Source organism: Antedon mediterranea, chromosome 2, assembly GCF_964355755.1.
Source record: "Antedon mediterranea chromosome 2, ecAntMedi1.1, whole genome shotgun sequence".
NCBI lineage: Eukaryota > Metazoa > Echinodermata > Crinoidea > Comatulida > Antedonidae > Antedon > Antedon mediterranea.
Genome location: NC_092671.1, coordinates 161046 through 186649, shown reverse-complemented (window position 1 = coordinate 186649; position 25604 = coordinate 161046). Strand labels below are relative to the sequence as shown.

Genomic DNA, 25604 nt, shown 5'->3' with positions numbered 1-25604 from the left:
CAAATAGGGCACTTAACCTGTGATGTACGATACTTGTATACGTCACTCAAAACTAACGTACGATCACTTGTTAAATGGCATTACATTACTATTTCCCAAGGATAATACTCACAAATATTTTAGTGAATGTGGAATCAAAATTGTTCAATTATGCTAGTGACTCACTCAAAAGTCTTTAATAACGTATGTCCCCTCTTATTTGTATCAAATAGATTGAAGTAACCTATCGTATTCACCGCCCGCCCTACGCACCAGACCCAGACAGGATTAATCGTTACGTCATGAAAATACAATTAGGCCTATGTGAACGTACTGCTATTGAATGAACCATTCGTGTTTTCTTTAAAACTTATTGACAAGAGGAATAAAGTACGCATCGCACGACATTACAACAAATATTGCATGATAACTACGAAAAGACAAATCAAACTTACTTCTTCCACTCTTTTGTAACATTTCCAAAACACTTATGACAGCATCTTGGCCAAAACTTCTTTCATTTGTTTGGCTATCTGTATATTCAAAGCCAGGCTGCATAAAGTTGTAGTGGAATTGCTCGTAGGCTACATTGTACACATCACTATTTGTAAAATAAGTGTACATTGGCGCTGTAAGAGTATAACATATGCGAGGTTTGTTAAAATTTGGATCCGTCTGTGTTAATATAAATATGCTTGTCCACTCTCTGAAATCAAGGAGTGCTTCTATTGCCATAATGGTCTTTGATGTATCAACGAGGTAATTCCGCGTAATCATCGGATTTTGTGTTTTGTTGTTAAAATACACGGAATCACATGCCGGTGTTATTAATGGTCGTTTCCAGTGGTTTACGAACGGTATAACACGAGAGCATACCAAACTGCACACAGGTCCCAGATATAAATCCATATTTTTACTGTACAAATCAATTAGTTTAATGCCTCCAACATTGGCATCGCAAGCAGAATCTTCACTGAAAATAGTAACATTATATCCTGGTAAATACTTTTCCATACTTTTAGTAGCCATGTCGATAGCAGGTATCACGTTCCTTAACGAGTACGGGAAGTTGGTTGAATTAGGAGCGATAACACCTATTCGAATGTCCGTGGCCATTACGGATGGTAGGCCTATCAGCAATATGATAATATATACATCCATTTTCAATTTAGATGTAGAAATCATAAATTTACGCGTAGGAAATATGAAGTAAAAGTAAACGTTGTGTTTATCCGTTTAAGCGTATTAATTCCGTTTAGCGTTTAGTATGTTCCAAAGTGTATTCCGATTAATTTAGTGTAAAGCCTTTATGAATAGATTTCCTGAAGCACAAGACACTAACCTGTAATAGGTAGAAGCAAAAACAACACCGATCTATGATTAAATTCCAAGTTAACAAGTACGAATTAGAAATAGCATCTCAATTTAGATTGATAGTTCTCTCATAGATGTAAAATCATCTGTGGACCAATTGAAGATAATGAATGCCTTAACAATCCAATAGAGAGGGACGTTCCAGCAGGGTAGCAGCCAGTAGTACTCAGCAATCCTGAAATAACTGACATTGTGGCATTATACAGTGAGCCCTCAACGTTGATTGATAGCAAAAACCATGTGTAATAAATACGGACATACTGTGAAAGTAACGTGCACTAATAAACTCATGTAAAATAAAAGATGTTGTAGACTGCCAGTTTAAAAAAGAATCGAGTTCACACCACACGTACAGTTAGTAAGAATTGTACCAGCCACGGATGCATTGTGTTCTTCATATTTGTATTTTGATGGAATAATTTGTATTGTAATCCATCCTTTTCAGCTTTTGCTGCTGGTGTGGAAGTTGTTTTTAAACCATAATAAAAAAAAAAAAAAAAAAAAATGGCGCTGCTTACCTTGTCCTGATGACTCCTCCTTTAGGCCTATATCATGCGGCGAGGATGATTAGTGCCTTTGTCATTAGCCGCATTGTTATGGGTTTTATGATTTCAACTATTCGCTTTACAACCCATAATATTTACAGCAATGCATATTATCGGTATGAAGCCTTCTCATAAATGTCTACACAATCAGTGTACAAATAAAACTCACCTTGACAATTGTCTAAATACAATGGAATATTTAAACACCATAACCTTACTCCAGGGAACCGAAAACTTATGTTTTTGAAGGAGATAGTACTGTACAATAAACAGCCTTCAAACAACACTGGACAGTGATTTCGATGACGTAATTCATTACTGGTGGAGTGCTTTAATCTGTTTTAATAACGCTGGTGGTTGCATAGCTAACACACACTATTTCAGTGAGGTTCGCACATAGGCCTACTAAAAAAACTATAACTTCAGTGTACCCCGGTATATTGAAAACGAAATACAATTGTGATTCCACTCTTCTTAATATTCCATGATTGTGCCTATTATTTAGGTTATATTATAATATCTAACATGTAGTTTGTATAATGATGAAAGAAATAGAGAAAGTATTATATACAGTGACTCAGTGGTCACCAGTAACAATACAGCTACAAATCGATAATTCAATTCAATCTTCTTTGTTTTGTAATCTCTGGTCCATAGAAAAAATAACATAAATTAGACCTACTTATAAATTAACTAAATTAAGAAAAAAAAAGTAGTGGCTGCCGTATACCACTATACTATAGTACAAAAGAAGCTCTATCATATCTGAGGATGCTATTCCACCACCTGGAGAGCATCTTTGACTTGTATAATTATCTATTATACGTAAATATTATACAAATAATGAATGTTTATGAGTGTAATGGTACAAATAATGGCACGAGGTGAATGATGAAAGGTTATATTTCAACGAGGCGATGAGCCGAGTTGAAATATAACCTTTCATCATTCACCTCGTGCCATTATTTGTACCATTACACGAATACAAAATATTCATTATTTGTTTTATATAACATATATAACATCTAAATAAATTCTTGTCATTTGAATCAAATAAAAGGTAGCCCTAGCCTACTACATTTCATTCACATTGATTAAAAACAGTAACATTTGGTTTTTAATAATTTTATATTAAATGTTATATTTATATGGATTTCGTAAACACACCTAATTTTGTGTTAATTATGTCAACAAACGACCAAACAATCCTAGGCCTAGCAAGGCTAAAACGCCTAGGCTAGGCCTAGCCTAATACTAGCATGGCCTATGCTAGACCTAGTAGCCTAGTACTAGCTTGGCTGAAAGGCAAAACTTCGACAGACAATTGGAACTTATCTAAGCTAATTATGGTTTTTCCAACAATTCCACGTCTTGTAGGGATGTCCCCATTAATTAATCAAAATCCTAAAAACGATCTAAAGCTAATTTAAATGCCTTTTTGAATGAAATTAGTACATAATGTCCAAATCATACACACATATCTGCTGCTGTTGCATATCTCGCAATCTGGTGTTTACAAATGAAACTGAGTATTTCACAGTACAGAGCCATATCATAGGGTAATTTGTGTACTAGATTTTTTTTCATCCGCGAAACGTTTTTTTTTTCGTACACAAATGTTTAAAAGAAAAACGAAACTGAGGCCAGACGACAAGTGGCGCTGTTGTATTTCACAGTACAGAGCCATATCATAGGGTAATTTGTGTACTAGATTTTTTTTCATCCGCGAAACGTTTTTTTTTTCGTACACAAATGTTTAAAAGAAAAACGAAACTGAGGCCAGACGACAGGTGGCGCTGTTGTATTTCACAGTACAGAGCCATATCATAGGATAATTTGTGTACTAGATTTTTTTTCATCCGCGAGACGTACACAAAAATGTTTCAAAAAAGTACTATTAAACGATCGTTTAATAGTGCGTACTATTGCACGCCATGTGACCCACAATCGTCCAATCAAATGACAGGAATTTATTTAGGTGTTATATAACAATCAATAAATCAATCAATAATCTTTTATTTCAGCATAACACCAAAGAAAATACATAATATACAAAAGAAAAAAACTTAAAACACAATTCTCTCAATATCATCATCTGCGTAGAATAAAAGACAGAAATGTTTTATAGCATAAACAAAAAGAAAATATATAATATACACAAGAAAAAAACTTAACACACAATTCTCTCAATATCATCATCTGCGTAGAATAAAAGACAGAAATGTTTTATAGCATAAACAAAAAGAAAATATATAATATACACAAGAAAAAAACTTAACACACAATTCTCTCAATATCATCATCTGCGTAGAATAAAAGACAGAAATGTTTTATAGCATAAACAAAAAGAAAATATATAATATACAAAATAAAAAAAACTTAACACAATTCTCTCAATATCATCATCTGTGTAGAATAAAATACAAAAATAAAGCAATAATACAAAGATACAGACATAATAATACAAAAGCATTAGTAACATTCCAAATATGAAGCTGTCTCTACATTTTAGCCTTTGAAACAACATTATTGTAGCATACCTAACAAGAGAGGTATCACTATTTTGATCAGGGTGGACGTTGTAACGTTGACTATTTATTTGAAAAACGAAATACTATTGATGCAATACAAATAAAATGTAATACAAAATACAGTACAAGTACAATCAAGTGAGTTTTTACAAAAAGTGTTATTGCGCCCTCTATACAAGTAGACGTTAAATAGTAGTCAAGAGGGCGGGATTCAGTTTATAATGTATACATTTTAAAGGACTAGTATGTTATCAATGCTATCATTGACGTTCTCTAAAACTTTTTAACGGATTATAATGACACTATATATTTTGATTTTAAATAAATGAATGAATGAATGAATGAAATTTATATCCATAAGTTACTGTTAAGAACTATGAATAATACGTTTAAAAGGGTATAAATTGCGTGTTCTGAATAACCAAATTATGGGCTTTTATTGTGACATTCAAAACGGGTTCTGTTCCAGATTACACTTCCCTAGGTTATTCCTGGAAAATCGTTCATTATGTTTGGACCCATAACCTATATAATATTCTGATAAGTTAATCAAAACGGTACCAGAAGGCATCCGCTTAATATTATGTTCGTACTATGTGTATCGGTTGCGTCGGTGAATCACAACACGATATAGTCATGTTGAGTTTTCTTAATTGTGTATAAACACCGTATAATTATTATATAAGCCTATGGGATTAAACAATTATACAAACTTTCTTGTTAGTCAAGAGGTAAGTTTTCTATTTAAAAAACATTTATTTCTTAATAATCTGAATGTGCACCTACACAAATCAAACCTATTGTAAATTACAAAATAAAACAATAAAATTTCTCCTTTCTTCTAATATTTTTATAGTTTCTTGGATCCGTCGAGTAGCACCATAATAATTATGGTATGATGAATGAATACCAGATCTCGAAGGTCAATTGGCCAATATCTGATCTATGTATGTATGAATGTATGTATACATGTTTATATTCTTTGTTTACAATGTGAGATCAACACATCTGAATCGTGAAATTATTTTAAATGTATGTATGTATATTATAATTTGTATCTAAAAAAAGACAAACATCTGGCAATGTTTCATCCATGATGCAGATTGAACATCGTGGGTTAAAACATACCCTATCATGCCGCCGCGATTAACGCAGGTCTTCGCGTGACGAAATTGTATCAGTTTTATATTAAAAAATAAGGGTCAATTTTATTATAATATTTTCAGTGACCTACTTATAGCCTATTCATAGCGGAGAAATAACGTTTCGTTCTGGAGACTCACAAAATGTGTCCTTTCATTCTGTAAAGCAAAGATGATAAAAGGAATGTGTGTCAGTCGTGTAGCGTCGAACTGTTTCCATAACTAAATTACATTGGTATTGATCGCCTAAAGTAAATACACATCCGCTTTACGTTTAGTGCCTTATTGACCAGAAGCAAATTGTCAAATGTGCAGATATATAACTTTCATGGAGGGTATAGTATACAAAGCGCACGCGTAATGTCTTCCAAATACTGTGTGTGCCGAGGGTATACGAAGCGCACGCGTAATGTCTTCCAAATACTGTGTGTGCCGAGGGTATACGAAGCACACGCGTAATGTCTTCCAAATAATGTGTGTGCCGAGGGTATACGAAGCGAATGTCTTCCAAATACTGTGTGTGCCGAGGTATACGAAGGGCACGCGCAGGGTTTTTCATCTGTGTGTGCCGATTGACCAGAATAGTACTTTGCACGTCGTTTAACACAAGAATGCCGTTTTTCACAGTCGGTCAGAGAGGGGTTATTTAGAGTACGGTACATCATTTTGAAAATGGTCAACGGATACAAATAATGAATAATGATTCATGCATCGCTAACATCCAAGTCAAGATTTCATTTTCCACTAATGTTGTTATACTAATGATAGCGTGCCTTTGTTTATGTTTTTGTGAATCATAAACCGCCATAAAGTACATATAACATTTGAAATTCCTAGAAACTCTGAACGTACTTCTTTATCGACACATCTACATGGCACAAAAAAACATTCGTGATATTTATAATGTAAACGTGGAATGTGATTAGTTAGAAATATTACCTGCGGCTTCTTTTTATTTAGTATACTCATGTCTTATCTTATGTTTCAGAAATTGAAAATTGCAAGGTACTGAAAAGTTGTATTTTTTGGTATCATATTTTGAAATTGTAATAACATTGCTATAAATATTTCTCCGGGTTTATTTTTAACTATAAGATTGGTGACTTTAAGTTCATTTCAATAGATGACGTCCATGAGGTAATATTTACCTCTTTTAAGGACACTCACGCTGAAATCGCAACAACAAAACATGAAGTAATAATTGAGTAAATATTGTTTATCTTTTTGAATAAGGAAAATTAGATAGTTTAGAGACTAAACCGGTTGAAGAAATAAGAAATAATTTGAATGGGGCAAATTAGTACTTCTCAGTAGACCTACATTTGGACAAAACTGAATACTTTAAAAATCTAATTCTTTGAAAGTTATGTGAATGAGAGATATTAAAATTGATTTTATTGAAGGTTATTCCCTGCAGCTCATCTTTTGATAGTGATCACATTATCTCTTGAGGATAGAACAGGTGTTGATCAGCAATGGAAAACCTGCATGTTATTCATATTTTGAATTTTATCGTGATAAAACTATTTCCTCTATCTTAAATATGCGGCCAATCAGGGTATGTTTAAGCAGGGTGATGCAGTATAGAACATTTACTTCAAACTTACTTAAAACAAACAATAAGAATGAGTATATTGTCGGTAACTTATTTTTAAAACTTTCTAAAAACGTTACCTACAATCACTTTAATTCAATAGAATCTACAAACAAATTTACTCGTTAATCGAATATAAGAGAACATAATTATTAATGGTTTGATTTATGGTTAATTTAATCATCTAATTTGTCAGTTGTGAGATTCAATGCATAGTTACTGTACCAGGACAAAATTACTGAAACCGTTGATGGTTTTATTATATTCCATCGTTTTGCATCAAATATCAACTTGATAGTTAAATCGATTCCTCGTTGCTCGTATTCTAAAAATTGTAATCTTAAATATTACATTGTATCTGAAATGCAAACTATACGCTTTGCATTGATTATTCTTGTAAATTGGCGCGCGTATACGATATACTTTCTTAATGGGTTTTCTTTATTTTGTTAATTTTATTTGAGAGACATATTACCAATAATAATGTATTTTGAGATTATCTTTCATCATCTTCAAGTTTACAGTCCCATCTTTGTGTGTATGTACACATTTCATAATGTAGGAATGATATAAATATATTCTGATATATAATTCAGCTTGAAAATATAGTTTTTACATTACATAACAATAGGACTACGCCTGAAAACATGCCCAACTTCAGAGATTATTTGACACGAGACTGGCTTCCTACACCTGTCTGTATATGTACACCAACAATCCATATTGGAAATCATAGATAACGGCTTCAGGTGTAATATTATACTGACATGAAACAAAATTCCTAATAAAAGCAGTTCCTGTTGGTTAAGCGTGCCTATGATCTCATAAACAAAAACTGATATTTTCATTATATTTATTTAACAACATTTATAGAAAGAACAAATATTTCAAAAAGACAAGATACCCAAACTGTGAACTAAATCATAATGAAGGCCTGTTTAAAGTCTTCTTTCCAGAATAGGTTACATATGAAGACCCGTTTAAAATCTTCTTTCCAGAATAGGTTACATATGAAGGCCTGTTTAAAGTCTTCTTTCCAGAATAGGTTACATATGAAGACCTGTTTAAAGTCTTCTTTCCAGAATAGGTTACATATGAAGACCTGTTTAAAGTCTTCTTTCCAGAATAGGTTACATATGAAGGCCTGTTTAAAGTCTTCTTTCCAGAATAGGTTACATATGAAGGCCTGTTTAAAGTCTTCTTTCCAGAATAGGTTACATATGAAGGCCTGTTTAAAGTCTTCTTTCCAGAATAGGTTAGGATATAATATACCATTTCAATATAATATGTCAATCAATGCCAATGTAAAAATATATTTTATCATACAGATTATTATAAAATTTAAATATATTAAATTATAACATCAAACTAAATTCAGATTTAGGAGAGACTCTCGAAGGCACTAATGAGAAAGAGACCAAGAGGCACTGGAATGTTGATGGTAATGGTGTAACAACTGCCATGCAATTGATAATGCCTTTAATTATACTAAAACGTACTGTATGTTGTTATCTTAACTTTATATATCTAATTAAAAGATTGCAAACAACGTATTATTACTAATATCAATACACTCTTATAACAATAAAACATGATTTAGAGGAACCAATCCGACGAAAGGACCAGTTAGTATCAAATTGATTTAGTCTTAAACTAAGGAATCCAGTTATAACAATGCAATTGATTTAGAGGGACCAATCCGACGAAAGGACCAGATTTAGTCTTAAACTAAGGAATCCAGTAACTACACAAATTTCTTGCTATCTTTAACCATAAAGACAAAAAAGAGCGGTTACAATGTGATTACAAAACATAAAACAAATTATAATAACTTCGGTTGGTCAGGTGATAAGCTATAATGATGAAATACACCGCCGATCATTGGAGATATAATGAAAAATGACTCTTGCATCTAACCGCTGAGGTATCAGATATTTAAACTAATATAAACAGAGGTAAACATTAACAGATATTGTCATTGAAGTTTCTTTTATTATCCTCAGAGCAAATAGAAAGATGAATTATGTTATACTCTGGAGACTCATCGTGAATCATTTAGGCCTACCAATGCCAGGATAATTTAATCCAATTTAAATATCAATTAATCTTGCAAGATTATATTTATATCATAATCCCATGACGGATTATGTATTGGTATGTAGTTGACATCAGGAATATAAAATAACAACTATCAAAATGATTATTATGCTTCTGGGTAGAGATATGAAAAATGATATTTGGTTTATACGATATATGTACATTAAACTTCAGTTATGAATTATTATAGAGATTATTTTAAAATATTTTATAGTAGCTGCATTAATGCGTGCTATATTATTGTATAAATGCTTTCCATAGTCTAACAGAAGAACCGTGGAGTTTGCCGAAACATGCTTTAAGAAGTTATCTTTGTTAATTATCATTTCAAACTTATCTTTAGTTACTATACCTGCATGCAGGTTTGACCAGGGAAGAGTTAAATTACAACTCTTCCCTGGTTTGACACACAATGACAATACATACGTAAAAGTCTATATTGACCTCAATCAACATAAAAATTAAAACTTCAGAAATAAGGATAAAGGCCATCCTAAGCAATGTTTTTACCGAGTGTGATTTCTGCTTGACATTGAAGGCCCTCTGTTCCTTTGTAATTCCTTTAGATTAAATTTTATGCTATTCACACAGGGCTACTGTATCAGTGTATCGTTATTACTAATACAGCAACAATTGTATACACCATTATAATATGCCTGTATATTTATAAGATTTCCTTTTTTTATGCTCTATTCCTTTTATAGGATTGAAAGTAAATATTATTCACATAAAATAATTTCCACATGAGATGTGAAAAGTATAGAAGAAGAAAGTTAATATAATTACTCACTCATATCGAAGTATCGCTCTTTATATGATATTTCTTTGAATGCACGATATAATCCATGTTTGTTTCAACAGAATATACCCGGCGGAATTTGTAAGCGTTTCACTATAAATTAAACTACAGTATTAATATGAATCTCGACCCTTGAGGTATACTAATTTTAAAACTTCGAAAAATATATATTGAATATCGTAAATACTGACCTATATGTACATCATTTCAGTATAAAAAGACGATCACAGTGGAACAATTAAGGAAATAGACACCTTGACCGGTAGTGTTGCTTCGACATCTACAGCACACTCTCCATTTAGTAATAATAGACACCTTGACCGGTAGTGTTGCTTCGACATCTACAGCACACTCTCCATTTAGTAATAATAGACACCTTGACCGGTAGTGTTGCTTCGACATCTACAGCGCACTCTCCATTTAGTAAAAATAGACACCTTGACCGGTAGTGTTGCTTCGACATCTACAGCACACTCTCCATTTAGTAATAATAGACACCTTGACCGGTAGTGTTGCTTCGACATCTACAGCACACTCTCCATTTAGTAATAATAGACACCTTGACCGGTAGTGTTGCTTCGACATCTACAGCACACTCTCCATTTAGTAATAATAGACACCTTGACCGGTAGTGTTGCTTCGACATCTACAGCACACTCTCCATTTAGTAATAATAGACACCTTGACCGGTAGTGTTGCTTCGACATCTACAGCACACTCTCCGTTTAGTAATAATAGACACCTTGACCGGTAGTGTTGCTTCGACATCTACAGCACACTCTCCATTTAGTAATAATAGACACCTTGACCGGTAGTGTTGCTTCGACATCTACAGCACACTCTCCATTTAGTAATAATAGACACCTTGACCGGTAGTGTTGCTTCGACATCTACAGCACACTCTCCATTTAGTAATAATAGACACCTTGACCGGTAGTGTTGCTTCGACATCTACAGCACACTCTCCATTTAGTAAAAATAGACACCTTGACCGGTAGTGTTGCTTCGACATCTACAGCACACTCTCCATTTAGTAAAAATAGACACCTTGACCGGTAGTGTTGCTTCGACATCTACAGCACACTCTCCATTTAGTAATAATAGACACCTTGACCGGTAGTGTTGCTTCGACATCTACAGCACACTCTCCATTTAGTAATAATAGACACCTTGACCGGTAGTGTTGCTTCGACATCTACAGCACACTCTCCATTTAGTAATAATAGACACCTTGACCGGTAGTGTTGCTTCGACATCTACAGCACACTCTCCATTTAGTAATAATAGACACCTTGACCGGTAGTGTTGCTTCGACATCTACAGCACACTCTCCATTTAGTAATAATAGACACCTTGACCGGTAGTGTTGCTTCGACATCTACAGCACACTCTCCATTTAGTAAAAATAGACACCTTGACCGGTAGTGTTGCTTCGACATCTACAGCACACTCTCCATTTAGTAATAATAGACACCTTGACCGGTAGTGTGGCTTCGACATCTACAGCACACTCTCCATTTAGTAATAATAGACACCTTGACCGGTAGTGTTGCTTCGACATCTACAGCACACTCTCCATTTAGTAATAATAGACACCTTGACCGGTAGTGTTGCTTCGACATCTACAGCACACTCTCCATTTAGTAATAATAGACACCTTGACCGGTAGTGTTGCTTCGACATCTACAGCACACTCTCCATTTAGTAATAATACCGACAATTCTGTACATTATGATTGCTTTTCACAAGATCAGTACAATAATGGAAAAAGAAACAATAAGCAAATAAAAATAATTAAAGAATTGTCTGAAATCATGACCGTGGTAATGTAAGTCTGTGTTTTATTTAGTTTTTATTTAATTTTCAGGTAAACAAACAGCAACACATACAAAATGATGATTACCATGAGTGCTATCAAGTCAGCTCGCCGTGCTACTTCCCTGAACAAACGAAGTAGAGCAATATAAATATTATAATGATTTATTTCATTATTTTTGTTTCTTTTTTTTTCTACGGGAGTGATTAAAATTTATTTAAAAAACTACAAAATAACTTATCTAAAATCTGATTTAATTAATCTTCATTTTCATGTTCAGATTAGATCAGTATAATAAAATGAACACAAATCTAGATTTATGTTTTTACACTATAGAAGCGGGTGTTGCACGAAAACATTAATATATACATGAATGAGGGTGATCATAATGATTATAGGCCTACTCTGTTTTTTGGGTAAACATTTACTTTCTATATTGTAAATTCAAAATTTATATTTATTTTCCACTTCCACTATAATTTTCCATGCTCATGTTATTTCTTTCTATACAACTGTAAGGATGTTCTGGTTTGGAATAAAATTACTACAGTACCCAATACTAATATTACTTTAAGCGACGCATGCGCAATAATCAAAGGAAGTAAGACGGATGAGAAGATGTCATATCAATGGCCATTTAATGTTAAATTTACACCGAAATTCTGTTTCTTTATCTATTTTTGGTCTCATTTAAAAATGTAATTTTTGGTTGTGATGTCACTTACAAAAATGGCATCCAAATAAGGACATACTGCGTCATTGTTTACCTTAAGCTTGGTTCCCACTAGAACGTAACGCAAGGACGTAAACGCAAACGCTTGTCATTGGTTAAAACGCTTGCGTTGCGTCGCTAGTGGGAACCACGCTTTACTCACAAAATGGCTTAAAGCACTAATAACTGGAACGTACAACTGGCAGAACACGCCGCGGAATTTTCAAACGTTTCAATTCAGTACGTACTACTATTTCAATTACAACATATTACTGCATCTCACATAACACTCAATTTCCTTACTACAACACTAAAACATTTAACAATTAGTGCTATAGCACTCTAGCACATACCATGGGTAAGTACAACATTTGAGGGCCCCTTAAAATCAGCTTCCGTGAAATATGGTTGAATAAATAAATAAATAACATAACATAGAAAATAACAGCTATAGCACTCTAGCACATACCATGGGTAAGTACAACATAAACAATAACAGCTATAGCACTCTAGTATATACCATGGGTAAGTACAACATAAAAAATAACAGCTATAGCACTCTAGTACATACCATGGGTAAGTACAACATAAACAATAACAGCTATAGCACTCTAGTACATACAATGGGTAAGTACAACATAAAAAATAACAGCTATAGCACTCTAGCACATACCATGGGTAAGTACAACATAAAAAATAACAGCTATAGCACTCTAGTACATACCATGGGTAAGTACAACATAAAAAATAACAGCTATAGCACTCTAGTACATACCATGGGTAAGTACAACATAACAAATAACAGCTATAGCACTCTAGTACATACCATGGGTAAGTACAACATCAAAAATAACAGCTATAGCACTCTAGTACATACCATGGGTAAGTACAACATTACAAATAACAACTATCGCACTCTAGTACATACCATGGGTAAGTACAACATAACAAATAACAGCTATAGCACTCTAGTACATACCATGGGTAAGTACAACATAACAAATAACAGCTATAGCACTCTAGTACATACCATGGGTAAGTACAACATAACAAATAACAGCTATCGCACTCTAGTACATAACATGGGTAAGTACAACATAAACAATAACAGCTATCGCACTCTAGTACATAACATGGGTAAGTACAACATAACAAATAACAGCTATAGCACTCTAGTACATACCATGGGTAAGTACAACATAACAAATAACAGCTATAGCACTCTAGTACATACCATGGGTAAGTACAACATCAAAAATAACAGCTATAGCACTCTAGTACATACCATGGGTAAGTACAACATAACAAATAACAGCTATAGCACTCTAGTATATACCATGGGTAAGTACAACATTACAAATAACAGCTATCGCACTCTAGTACATAACATGGGTAAGTACAACATAAACAATAACAGCTATAGCACTCTAGTACATAACATGGGTAAGTACAACATAAACAATAACAGCTATCGCACTCTAGTACATACCATGGGTAAGTACAACATAACAAATAACAGCTATCGCACTCTAGTACATACCATGGGCAAGTACAACATAGAAAATAACAGCTATCGCACTCTAGTACATACCATGGGTAAGTAAAACATCAAAAATAACAGCTATCGCACTGTAGTACATACCATGGGTAAGTACAACATAAAAAATAACAGCTATCGCACTCTAGTACATACCATGGTTAAGTACAACATCAAAAATAACAGCTATCGCACTCTAGTACATACCATGGGCAAGTACAACATCAAAAATAACAGCTATCGCACTCTAGTACATACCATGGGTAAGTACAACATCAAAAATAACAGCTATCGCACTCTAGTACATACCATGGGTAAGTACAACATCAAAAATAACAGCTATCGCACTCTAGTACATACCATGGGTAAGTACAACATAAAAAATAACAGCTATCGCACTCTAGTACATACCATGGGTAAGTACAACATCAAAAATAACAGCTATCGCACTCTAGTACATACCATGGTTAAGTACAACATCAAAAATAACAGCTATCGCACTCTAGTACATACATGATGGGTAAGTACAACATAACAAATAACAGCTATCGCACTCTAGTACATACCATGGGTAAGTACAACATCAAAAATAACAGCTATCGCACTCTAGTACATAACATGGGTAAGTACAACATCAAAAATAACAGCTATCGCACTCTAGTACATACCATGGGTAAGTACAACATAAAAAATAACAGCTATAGCACTCTAGTACATACCATGGGTAAGTACAACATCAAAAATAATAGATATACAAATTATTTTATCTAGGCCTAATTATTTTATAAACGGAACACCCTAATCATCTCGAATGATGAACTGGGTTCACATATGCTGTGCATACTGGGCCTACGGTTTATAGTCATTATTTGAGAAGAATTTATTCCACCACCAGAACTAGGAGCGAGTCGGTCTGGAACACATGCCGATAATACTGGCTCATTGCCTCAACCGCTTGGCCATTTTACTATGACATTCGTTATGTATTGCATTAGCGATAATCTTTAAAGACCTCAAACGGACTAAAACCTAAAAGGTGCTAGACCTAAACTGTGGAACGATCTCCCTGTTAAAACTTTCTGTATCTTTAATTACTTTAAAAAAATCTGTAAAACGTTATACCTATTAGCCATTTAAGCAACTCACTTTTGTTATGCTCTATATTTTTTCTCCTTCGTTTTTGACTTATATTGTGTTTATTGTTTTATAATGTTTTTTTTTATGTATTTCTACTTAGACTTGTATTGTAGGGGCCCTCATGAGACAAACTATTGCTTCTAGTTAGGGCCCCAGTTGTTGTTGTCTATATAATAACTGAATAAATGTGAATAAATGTGTATATGAAATGTGCTCATTTAGGTAGGCCTCACACGGTACAGACACACATTCATATGTATCATACCGAAATATATATCGATCCCATACACATTATTTATATTAAACATTTCATGACTATTAGTTGAAACGTTTACCTAATTATGTATGTTCAATAATTACAAAATTGAAAACGTTTAGATAAATATGCCTAAAAAGAAAAAGGTTGAAGGCTGCGCAGAATTAAAATAGAATGGTTTTTTTTCAAAAAAATCGGATTAAAAACAAATTATCTTAATAAGATTTAAAGTAGGGAAAGTCTTATGGTTTGTATGAGTGGGTATGAGAGATGATAACTAAAGAGAATGTCCTTTTGAACCCTGATTAAAATACATCGTGATATGAAATACATTGAAAGCAACAATAAATGACAAGATTATTATGTGAATGAGAAGATATTTAGGAGATGATCAACGAGTTATTGATACTACCGCTAACATAATTAACCGCCCAAGGGGCGCATTTCAAGACAAAAAGTATCGTGATCAATAGGTGGAATTGAATTCGGGAGTGTACGTATAGTTCCGAGAAACAAAAACGAAATTAGTCTAAATCAATCCCATTCTTTTTTAAAATGTACTGTATTTCTGTATTTTTACTGGGGGAATATGTGTCCGCTGTTTTAAACGGTGTGTAACTGAATTGAGATGCCATGGAGGCACCTTAATAATATTCGATCTCTTTTGTTGTACATATTATCTGTATCAGGTTAGGGTGGAAGGAGTTGATATTCAATATGCACAGTGACAGCCTCGGAGTGAATCGGCCAGATCAGAACATATAACATTGATGTGTTTACATGATGTATAATGTAAAATGTTATATAAATGAAGAATACTGTATCACAAGATATAAAGTGTTATTGTTGAATATACTTTAGTTGTAGATACATTTAGCCCAGCCTGAGTAACTTAATGAGAATACTACGCCTGAGAACACATTGTCTGGGAAAGCACTACAAATAACCTACTGCTGACTCTACCTTATTGAATTATTCCAAGAAATAAACTAAAGTGTAATTAATTAACTAAAGTAATGACGATCGAAAGCTGTATGTGTAATGCATGAAGTACAATTATGAATAATAGTTAGCTGCTTGGAATTTGTGCTGGTTTGAAATATGGACACTTCAACAGGATCTGAAGGAATGGATTGTATGGACCTACTCCCAAAATAACAGTAATGTATGTCTTACATTATGCTTTTGGTCAACTTATTGGTGGACAATATTCAATAATATTTACAAGAATATGACAATTAGTTATACTGTAGTAATAAAGCAGTCATTTATCAACATATTGTAAAATTCATTTATGATTTATTGTGTTCGTAACCTACAAATTGTTCGGTTCACTGCCTACGATAACGATGTAACAATAAAAACAGCATCGTAAATATGATATTTTATTACAATCTAAAGTGACGAATTCAAATGTCCACTCATAGGTCGTTTAAAGGAGGCAACAATATTCTAACTCCTTTATTTTGTGTGGATCAAACGGATCCTACAACTGACATCACTAGCTGCGTTGAAACACCGGTTCTCGTCAGATCACCGAAGTTAAGCAACGTTGGGCCTGGTTGCGTCGTTCTGGATGGGAGACCGTCTAGAAATCGCGGCGGGTGCTGTATATACTGGAGAGTGATGGTGTAATGGTAATATCGGACTAGCATGTGATAGGCATGGGTTCAAGGTTATCTGTACCATACTAATTGCATCCTTAGGCAAGATGCTTTACTCCCATTGCCTCGTCCTTCGGATGGGATGTAAAGCCGTTGGTCCCGTGTACTTAACAGTGCACGTTAAAGAACTTGGTACACTATTCGAAAAGAGTAGGGGATCGTCTGCCGGTGTGCTGATCTGGTAGGCGCTGCACTGCTGGCTGCCGTGGGTCCGTAGAGGCCCTAAGCCGAATTTTCTCAGTTTTCAGTTAAGCCTGAGGACAAATATGAATACCTTTACCTTTACCTTTACCTTTAGCTATTTTACCAGTGTGGGAGTTCGTACCAAAGAGAGAATTAGACATCAGTGTGGGAGTTCGTACCAAAGAGAGAATTCGACATCAGTGTGGGAGTTCGTACCAAAGAGAGAATTGGACATCAGTTTGGGAGTTTGTACCAAAGAGAGAATTGGACATCAGTGTGGGAGTTCGTACCAAAGAGAGAATTGGACATCAGTGTGGTAGTTTGTACCAAAGAGAGAATTGGACATCAGTGTAGGAGTTCGTACCAAAGAGAGAATTGGACATCAATGTAGAAGTTCGTACCAAAGAGAGAATTGGACATCAGTGTGGGAGTTCGTACCAAAGAGAGAATTGTACATCAGTGTGGGAGTTTGTTCCAAGGAGAGAATTGGACATCAGTATGGGAGTCCGTACCAAAGAGAGGATTGGATATCAGTGTGGGAGTTCGTACAAAAGAGAGAATTGGACATCAGTGTGGGAGTTCGTACCAAAGAGAGGATTGGATATCAGTATGGGAGTTCGTACCAGAGAGAGGATTGGATATCAGTGTGGGAGTTCGTACCAAAGAGAGAATTGTACATCAGTTTGGGAGTTCGTACCAAAGAGAGAATTGGACATCAGTGTGGAAGTTTGTTCCAAAGAGAGAATTGGACATCAGTGTGGGAGTTCGTACCAAAGAGAGGATTGGACATCAGTGTGGTAGTTTGTTCCAAAGAGAGGATTGGACATCAGTGTGGGAGTTCGTACCAAAGAGAGGATTGGACATCAGTGTAGGAGTTCGTACCAAAAAGAGAATTGAACATCAGCGTGGAAGTTTGTTCCAAAGAGAGAATTGGACATCAGTGTGGGAATTCGTTCCAAAGAGAGGATAGGCCTAAAACAATTTAAACTGTTATTGTCATGATCGGGTTCATAGCATAAATGCAAAAACAAATATACTGTAGTCTGTTCTGAACTCCGTCCTGGCTACGATAAAAGGTAATAGCATAGCTTATAAGTTAGCACTTTCCAAATGGAACTGTTGACATTATATTATGAAGCTTGGAATTTAGTGGGATTTGTTAATTTTTTGTCTAACGTAAGAAATCCATTCTGATAAAGACAGATTGAAATTTAATTACCAAAGCATTAAACTTAAAACGAACTGGCCTAGTTCACCATACCATGCATTACGTAAATTACATTTATTTAGGTGATGTGGGTTATTAGTTATATTTGAAAGTGTATAATATTTATATTGGCTATAAATATACGCACGTTACCAACTCAAGATACGTAATGTGACTAAGAACATAAACAATACAAAGAAGAAACTAATTATTAAGTATTAAAGGTTTACAAATTACAAATTTTATTTAAATATGATTAATGCAATTGTGAAAATAAATAATATTGAAATGTTAGATCCTTAAAATGTACAGGAAATTAAATCTCAAACCTTGTGGGAAAATAAAGATATACTGTCAGACGGAAAGTCTTTATACTTCAAAGATTGGTTAAAGTCGGGCTATAAAACAATTGGTGACATTTTGGTCAATAACGCAATTGTAAGTCTTAGAGATTTAATTCCCACGTTATTAGTAAAGCATAATGGGATAATAGAATACTTCAAGCTCATGAATGCTATTCCTATTGAATGGAAGGAAGTATTGGCACGACATAGATTAGAGAAAGAACAAGTTAATGTTGATATTAAAAATGAATTATTCAAATCAAATGTTAAAACAGGTTTTTATGATAAGTTTATATTTGAACTAAAGACAGTGCCAATCTCCCAAGTAAAATGGGAAGCAGAGTTTTTAAATAAGACTATGGTATGGAACAAAATATGGAATAATAAAGTCAAAGATATGAAACATATGGTAAAAGTTGCGCAATTCAATTTTAAACTTTTACATCGCATACTTGTTTGTAATAAAAGATTACATATTTGGAAATTGTCTAAAACTAATATTTGCGATAGATGTAAGAATGTGATAGAAAACGAAGAACATATGTTACTTAAGTGTAAAGTGATTAAGCCAGTTTGGAGGAAATTCAATAATCTTATTGTTGAATGTTTTCCTAATGAAACGCCAATACATTGGTTTGATATAGTTACTGGTTCCAAAGATAAACTTGTAAATGAGCTAACATCTATCTTTACGTTTTGTATATACAAATCCCGCATAAGGCTTAGTTTATTAGATAACATGATGGGTAACGAATCAAAAAGTATCTTGAATATGTTTAAGTTTGAATTAAAAAATCTTATAGAAAATGAATACGCATGTAATCAGTATAAAGCAGTTATAAAATGGAATGATGTTAAAATGAAATTATTAGAATTCATAAAATAAGAAAAATATAAAACTAGTACAAGCTGTGGTGTAAAACTAACAGCTAGACTTATACTAAAACTAATACATGATAGAAATAAATGTATTAGGGTAAAACATAGACTGAAACACACGGTCAAACATATAAGTAAACAAACTGGTAAATGTAAAGGGCCAACATAGTAAGAAAAGAACTTTAAAGGAATAGAAATAGTGGAATGAAACAAATGTTATACAAGGCCAAAACATAAAAAGTAGCATATAATGTGTTTATAATAACTATATTAAACTGATTCGTAAATGTAAATAGGTATATTAATGTGTGTATGTGTGTATATATTTGTAACGGATGTAATATAAGGTCAAAAGAAATAAAGAAACAAATTGTGAGTACTGATTTAAGATATAATAAAAGAAACAGCTACTTTTTAATACATTTCTTAATATAAAGTAAATTTAAATGATAAATAGTCGTACTTTTACTATAACTTGCAATAAACATAAAATGTACGTTTTTAAAGCATACTTTTACTCCATCGATTTTATGTACATGTATAGATATAGTGCCTTTTTAGCTGTTATATTGAATTTTATTGTTCTTTATTTTATAAAAATGTATGTATGTTATATAATATATATTTGTAAAAGGAATGAATAAATGTGGGTGACCCCCACGAAAGAGAAAAAAAAAGTATTAAAGGTTTGTATTAATTCAACAGTATTGCGAAGCATAACAAACGTGCTACATCGTTATAATAGCACATTTTAATGCCCGAAAGCAACACATAATAATACATTCTTAGAATAAAAATAATACAAATGATTTGCCATCATTGTTGAAAAGTTACTTTCCATATTAAATGTTTCCGGTATATTTGCTGTTTTGACGTCTATGGTATTACCAATGATGAATAAAGTTGTACGTATATCACGTGCATATATATAAATGTGTTATGATTTAATTACAGGCCGTGATCGTTCTCTACTGCTTAAATGACCTACATTTACAGTTATAATAATAATACTATCAAAATACAAAAATTCTATGAGTTATTTCATACTAAATTAGATGATAAGATATACAATCCAAGAAAATATATCTTACAAACGTAGACATTATATTGTCATGGTCTTCCCCATCCCCTACATCCTTTATCACTATGACAATATAATGTGTACGTGTGTCCCACATACATCCTTTAGTTACTATGACAACATAATGTGTACGTGTGTCCCCCATACATCCTTTAGTTACTATGACAATATAATGTGTACGTGTGTCCCCCATACATCCTTTAGTGACTATGACAATATAATGTGTACGTTTGTCCCCCATCATCCTTTGTGACTATGACAATATGTACTTGGGTCCCCCAACATTCCTTAGTGACTATGACAATATGTACGTGGGGACAAAAGTACATACTATATTGTCATAGTCACTGAAGGTTGTTGTGGGGACAAACGTACTCATTATATTGTCATAGTCACTAAAGGATGTTGGGGGACAAACGTACATATTGTCAAAGTCACTAAAGGATTTTTATATTGTCATAGTCACTAAGAGATGTTGGAGCGACAAACGTACACATTATATTGCTATAGTCACTGAAAGGATGTTGGGGGACAAACGTACACATTATATTGTCATAGTCACTAAGAGATGTTGGAGAGGGGGGGGGGGGGTGGTTCAAACGCACACTTTATAATTGTCATGCTAGTCACTAAAGGATGTTGAGGGACAAACGTACATATTGTCAAAGTCACTAAAGGATTTTTATATTGTCATAGTCACTAAGAGATGTTGGAGCGACAAACGTACACATTATTTTGCTATAGTCACTAAAGGTTGTTGGGGGACAAACGTACACATTATATTGTCATAGTCATTAAGAGATGTTGGGGCAACAAACGATACACATTATATTGTCATAGTCACTAAAGGATCTTGGGATACACACGTACACATTATATTGTCATAGTCACTAAAGGATGTTATTCATGGTTCAGGTTATCAAATTGTTTTTGGAATACTGGAAGTTTAAGAATCTACAATGTATATGTTATTTTCAGGGGTGAGCATAAAAGTAACCTTGATAAAACGCACTCACGTCTTATTTGCGTACATTTATATGTGTTTTATTCAATGTTAGAAAAACCTGTATGTCGTAGTAAGTTACATTAATATAGATTGATACTTCAATAACGAGTATACTCTAATGTATTTTAATCTATAATAACATTTTGTAACTGTTTATTATTTTGGTAAAATTCTACAAATGTAGACAGGGTCTATATTTAAAATAGGTATGTATGGTAGGTCTATTATTTAATCGTACAACGAAACCAATACTTTTTAGAAAATTTGTTCATGATAGATCAATTATAAAAAGACAGAAACCATTGAATGGCGGACACAATTAAATACCATTTAAAAAATACCAACTTATGTCTAATTTAAGGTGAAAAACTACATTTAATGTAAAAATACTATGTGGTCCTATGGCAAAACTGTTTTAAACGATTAACAATGTGACGACTCTAATTTAAACGGCCCTCTATAAATCCCAGCATGCATTGGGCTCGGGTTAATTTTCGTTTTTTTTCTGTGATTCACCACGATCGATCGTGAAGGCCAAAAGAATCGTAACTTTTCAGATGAAATACAGGGGTTTCCCCAATTTGTAATAACGTATTCTGACAAAAACAGAAATACAGAAACTAGACAACCTCAGGCTAAGCATATCTAATAATAATAATAATAATAATAATAATAATAATAATAATTTAGGTATTTGTATAGCGCCAGAATCAACTAAACCGATTAAACCGTTAATTCTAGGAACAAGTAGTAGGTTTTGATCAAGGTGGTGTTCGTACGATACTGATGTTTACCAGCTATACTTATAGTCCTACAAAACTAAACCTATTGTTAGGCTACGCCTAAAGACAGTCCACGAGAGGACATTTGATGCGAGCTACTTAGGTAGTGCATTGTTTCTCTCCTGTTATCAAAAGTTACCATAAAACGTACATTTAAAACAAGGAATGACCTGGTTTAATGTAATATATGCATTATTTTTACAAACGTAGGTAATGGGGCTTTAAATGGACTTGACATTAGAAATAGACTAAAATGCAGGCCCTATACATACCGCAACAAGATATCAACAGCATATAACAGGTTCCTTAGAAATCAAAATCCACCGGGAGTTAATAAATAGATAGAACTTGACAGTGAAATCATGACATCTGAGGAGGAAGATAAAAAAGACTGGTGCCACCATTACACACGAATTCTGTACAAAACCTACATAAAGAAATTGGAAGGCTCATTGCATCAGAAAACCCAACCCAAGGGTTCCCAGCGATCAGTATAACCATACCATAGCTCTTTTTACTACACAACTATTTCACAGTTTATTCGAATTGATTTCTCTCACAAAAAAGCAATGACGACAAAATTAGGACGGTTAGCAAGGCAAGTAACCTTAATTGAAAATCAACAACTGAAAGATATGCACTGCTTCATTATTATCACAATCAATTGAATGCCGCCAGCATCAACACAGCCAGAACAGATACATGCCTATTAACAATCAGACCAGCGTTTTTACTCATGTTTGTAATTTTCTTCTTCTCACTTTGAGATCACTCATTCTCTTGCTCTTCAAATAACTAACGTAAAATGACAAAATGGCAAACAAACTAACAATTGACTTGAGTCATTTCAACCCACTAAAGGCAAATTAATTGAAATTCAAATCACCTTATTGTTTTGGCATAGTGACCTATTTCCCGGCCTTCCCATTAACAAACACGGATTTGTGGGTTAAATTAACATAAACTACTACATATCGGATAGGTAATGGAACAGATTAATTAAATGTAGGCTAACCTGTTTGCATAGAGACTATAGGCGGACAATCGGAGAAACTGTAAGAATGAAAGGGCATGTTATCGTCAAGTATGTACAACATTTCTACTAGTGTTAGTGGTTTACAGAAATCATACAATGATTAAAGGAAATACCAAACAATCAGTAACATTACAATGCAATGTTTTTCTAAAAATCGTTGAGCGATGAGTTTTAAATAACTATACTATATTTATGTAAATACGTATATGTTTGTATGATGTAATGTTTAAGCGGATTTTAGCCCTTGATGGAATTTGAAGCAATAAAGAAATTGAATTGAACTGAATTGAATATTAGGTTTTAAATTGGCCTAATGAAAAAGTTAGGCTAAAAGGTAGCAAAGGCAATCAATAATGATATGTACGGACAAGTCAAATTTTACTTGTTTCAAAACTATTTTTTTCTTAAAATAAGAATTTTTCTGTGTAGAGTTTTCTCGAATGAATTCTGTTGATATTGGTTGGATGGTTTATTATCGCATAGCATACGAGTATGATTCGCATTTAACACGCTGTACAATGACTAATTTTTAGACGTGTCTTCCGAAATTGACACAGTACAAAACACCCCCTACAAAAAACTATAGTACATCAATTACAAATATATTTCTGGTCATTTTAAAATTGTTGTTGGATTACTATACTCATTTAAAACCCGCACCCACTGAAAGTAAACTACATCTGCGGGAATTATTTATGACTGATGTACTATGATTAACATTACAATTGTTGTTATAATAATTTAAAAAAAACAAACTTACCACGTGCCGTCCTTTGGATTTCTTCTAAACTTTGCTTCAGATACTTATCAGCGAGTGTACCTTCCTCACCCTCTCCTATAACGCTAAAATGGCAATCAAAAGTAGGTTTATAATCGACACATAACAAGTACAAAAGTCGCTCTGCCGTTGCACCCTGGGCATTATGAATAACCATAAAAATGTGTTGATACTTGAAATGTTTCAGAATAGAGTGAACACCTTTGTAAATATTAGAAGACCAACTCATTGCATGCGTTACAGTCGGGTTTGTGTATTCTGTTTCCATTATGACAGGTACATTCCAGAATTGAGACAAAGCCGCTGCATGCTCATTTTCTTTGGTACACATAGGCAATATAATAGTGTACCCAGCAGAACTGGAATCACCTAGGTCCCATCGATATTCGAGTATTTCCGTAAAGATCACTGTAGATTCCCCGAAAGCACAACTTGTTTCCTTATATTCCATCGATATATTAATTCCGTAAGAAAAGAATTCTTGATTTACTCTTGCTAAAGCAAAATCACCAGCTGGTCTAGCATTTCCAATCGACAACGTAGAGCCATTGTTTTCTGCTGGTAGTATCGCAAAGATATTCGTATTAACGTAAGTATCTCCTTTGACTGAGCACAACATTAACGAGCACACAATAAAAATCACTTTACATTCCATTTTCATTTTTCAAATCCTGTTTAAAGTCCAAGTTAAGGTGCAGACGATCATATAAATAGAAAATCATGAAACACGGTATTCTGGTCTACAAACCGACTGTCAAATCATCTAAATCATTTTGTTGTATGTAGCGATGTATGCAAACAAGACAAGCTGGTAACTTTCCCACATTAGGCTATGATTATAAACCGTTATCTGATTTTCCGACACATCCAATGTATGCACCCATAGAGCAATTTAAATAATAATGTATGCACAAGCTTGCTTGTACAACGTTAATCGTTATTTTTCATAAACGCTTGGTAGACGAGAAAGTATTCTTCAAACGAATCTATTAACTCATCGACAGGTAATTTTTCATCCTGGTTGAATAATTCCTCTTTGTTTGATTATACTGTTACTGGTAAACACCTGAAACATTCAATCCCTCAAATGCTTGTATGCACACGGCGGAGACCTTACAGAATTAT

General features: G+C 33.7%; 1 protein-coding gene across 2 annotated transcripts in view; it reads right to left on the bottom strand.

Annotated features, from left to right (window-relative positions):
- The window catches only part of LOC140039958 (atrial natriuretic peptide receptor 1-like), a 207977-nt gene extending 182634 nt beyond the window's left edge, over positions 1 to 25343 (bottom strand). The window contains exon 1 of one of the 2 annotated variants that reach the window (XM_072085547.1): positions 24462 to 25343. In XM_072085547.1, the coding sequence (XP_071941648.1) occupies positions 24462 to 25140 (679 nt within the window). In that variant the 5' untranslated portion in view covers positions 25141 to 25343. Of the gene's footprint in view, positions 1 to 434; positions 1481 to 24461 lie in introns of those variants that run through there. The other variant, XM_072085545.1, reaches the window with a different exon arrangement.
- Positions 25344 to 25604: the final 261 nt, after the last annotated feature.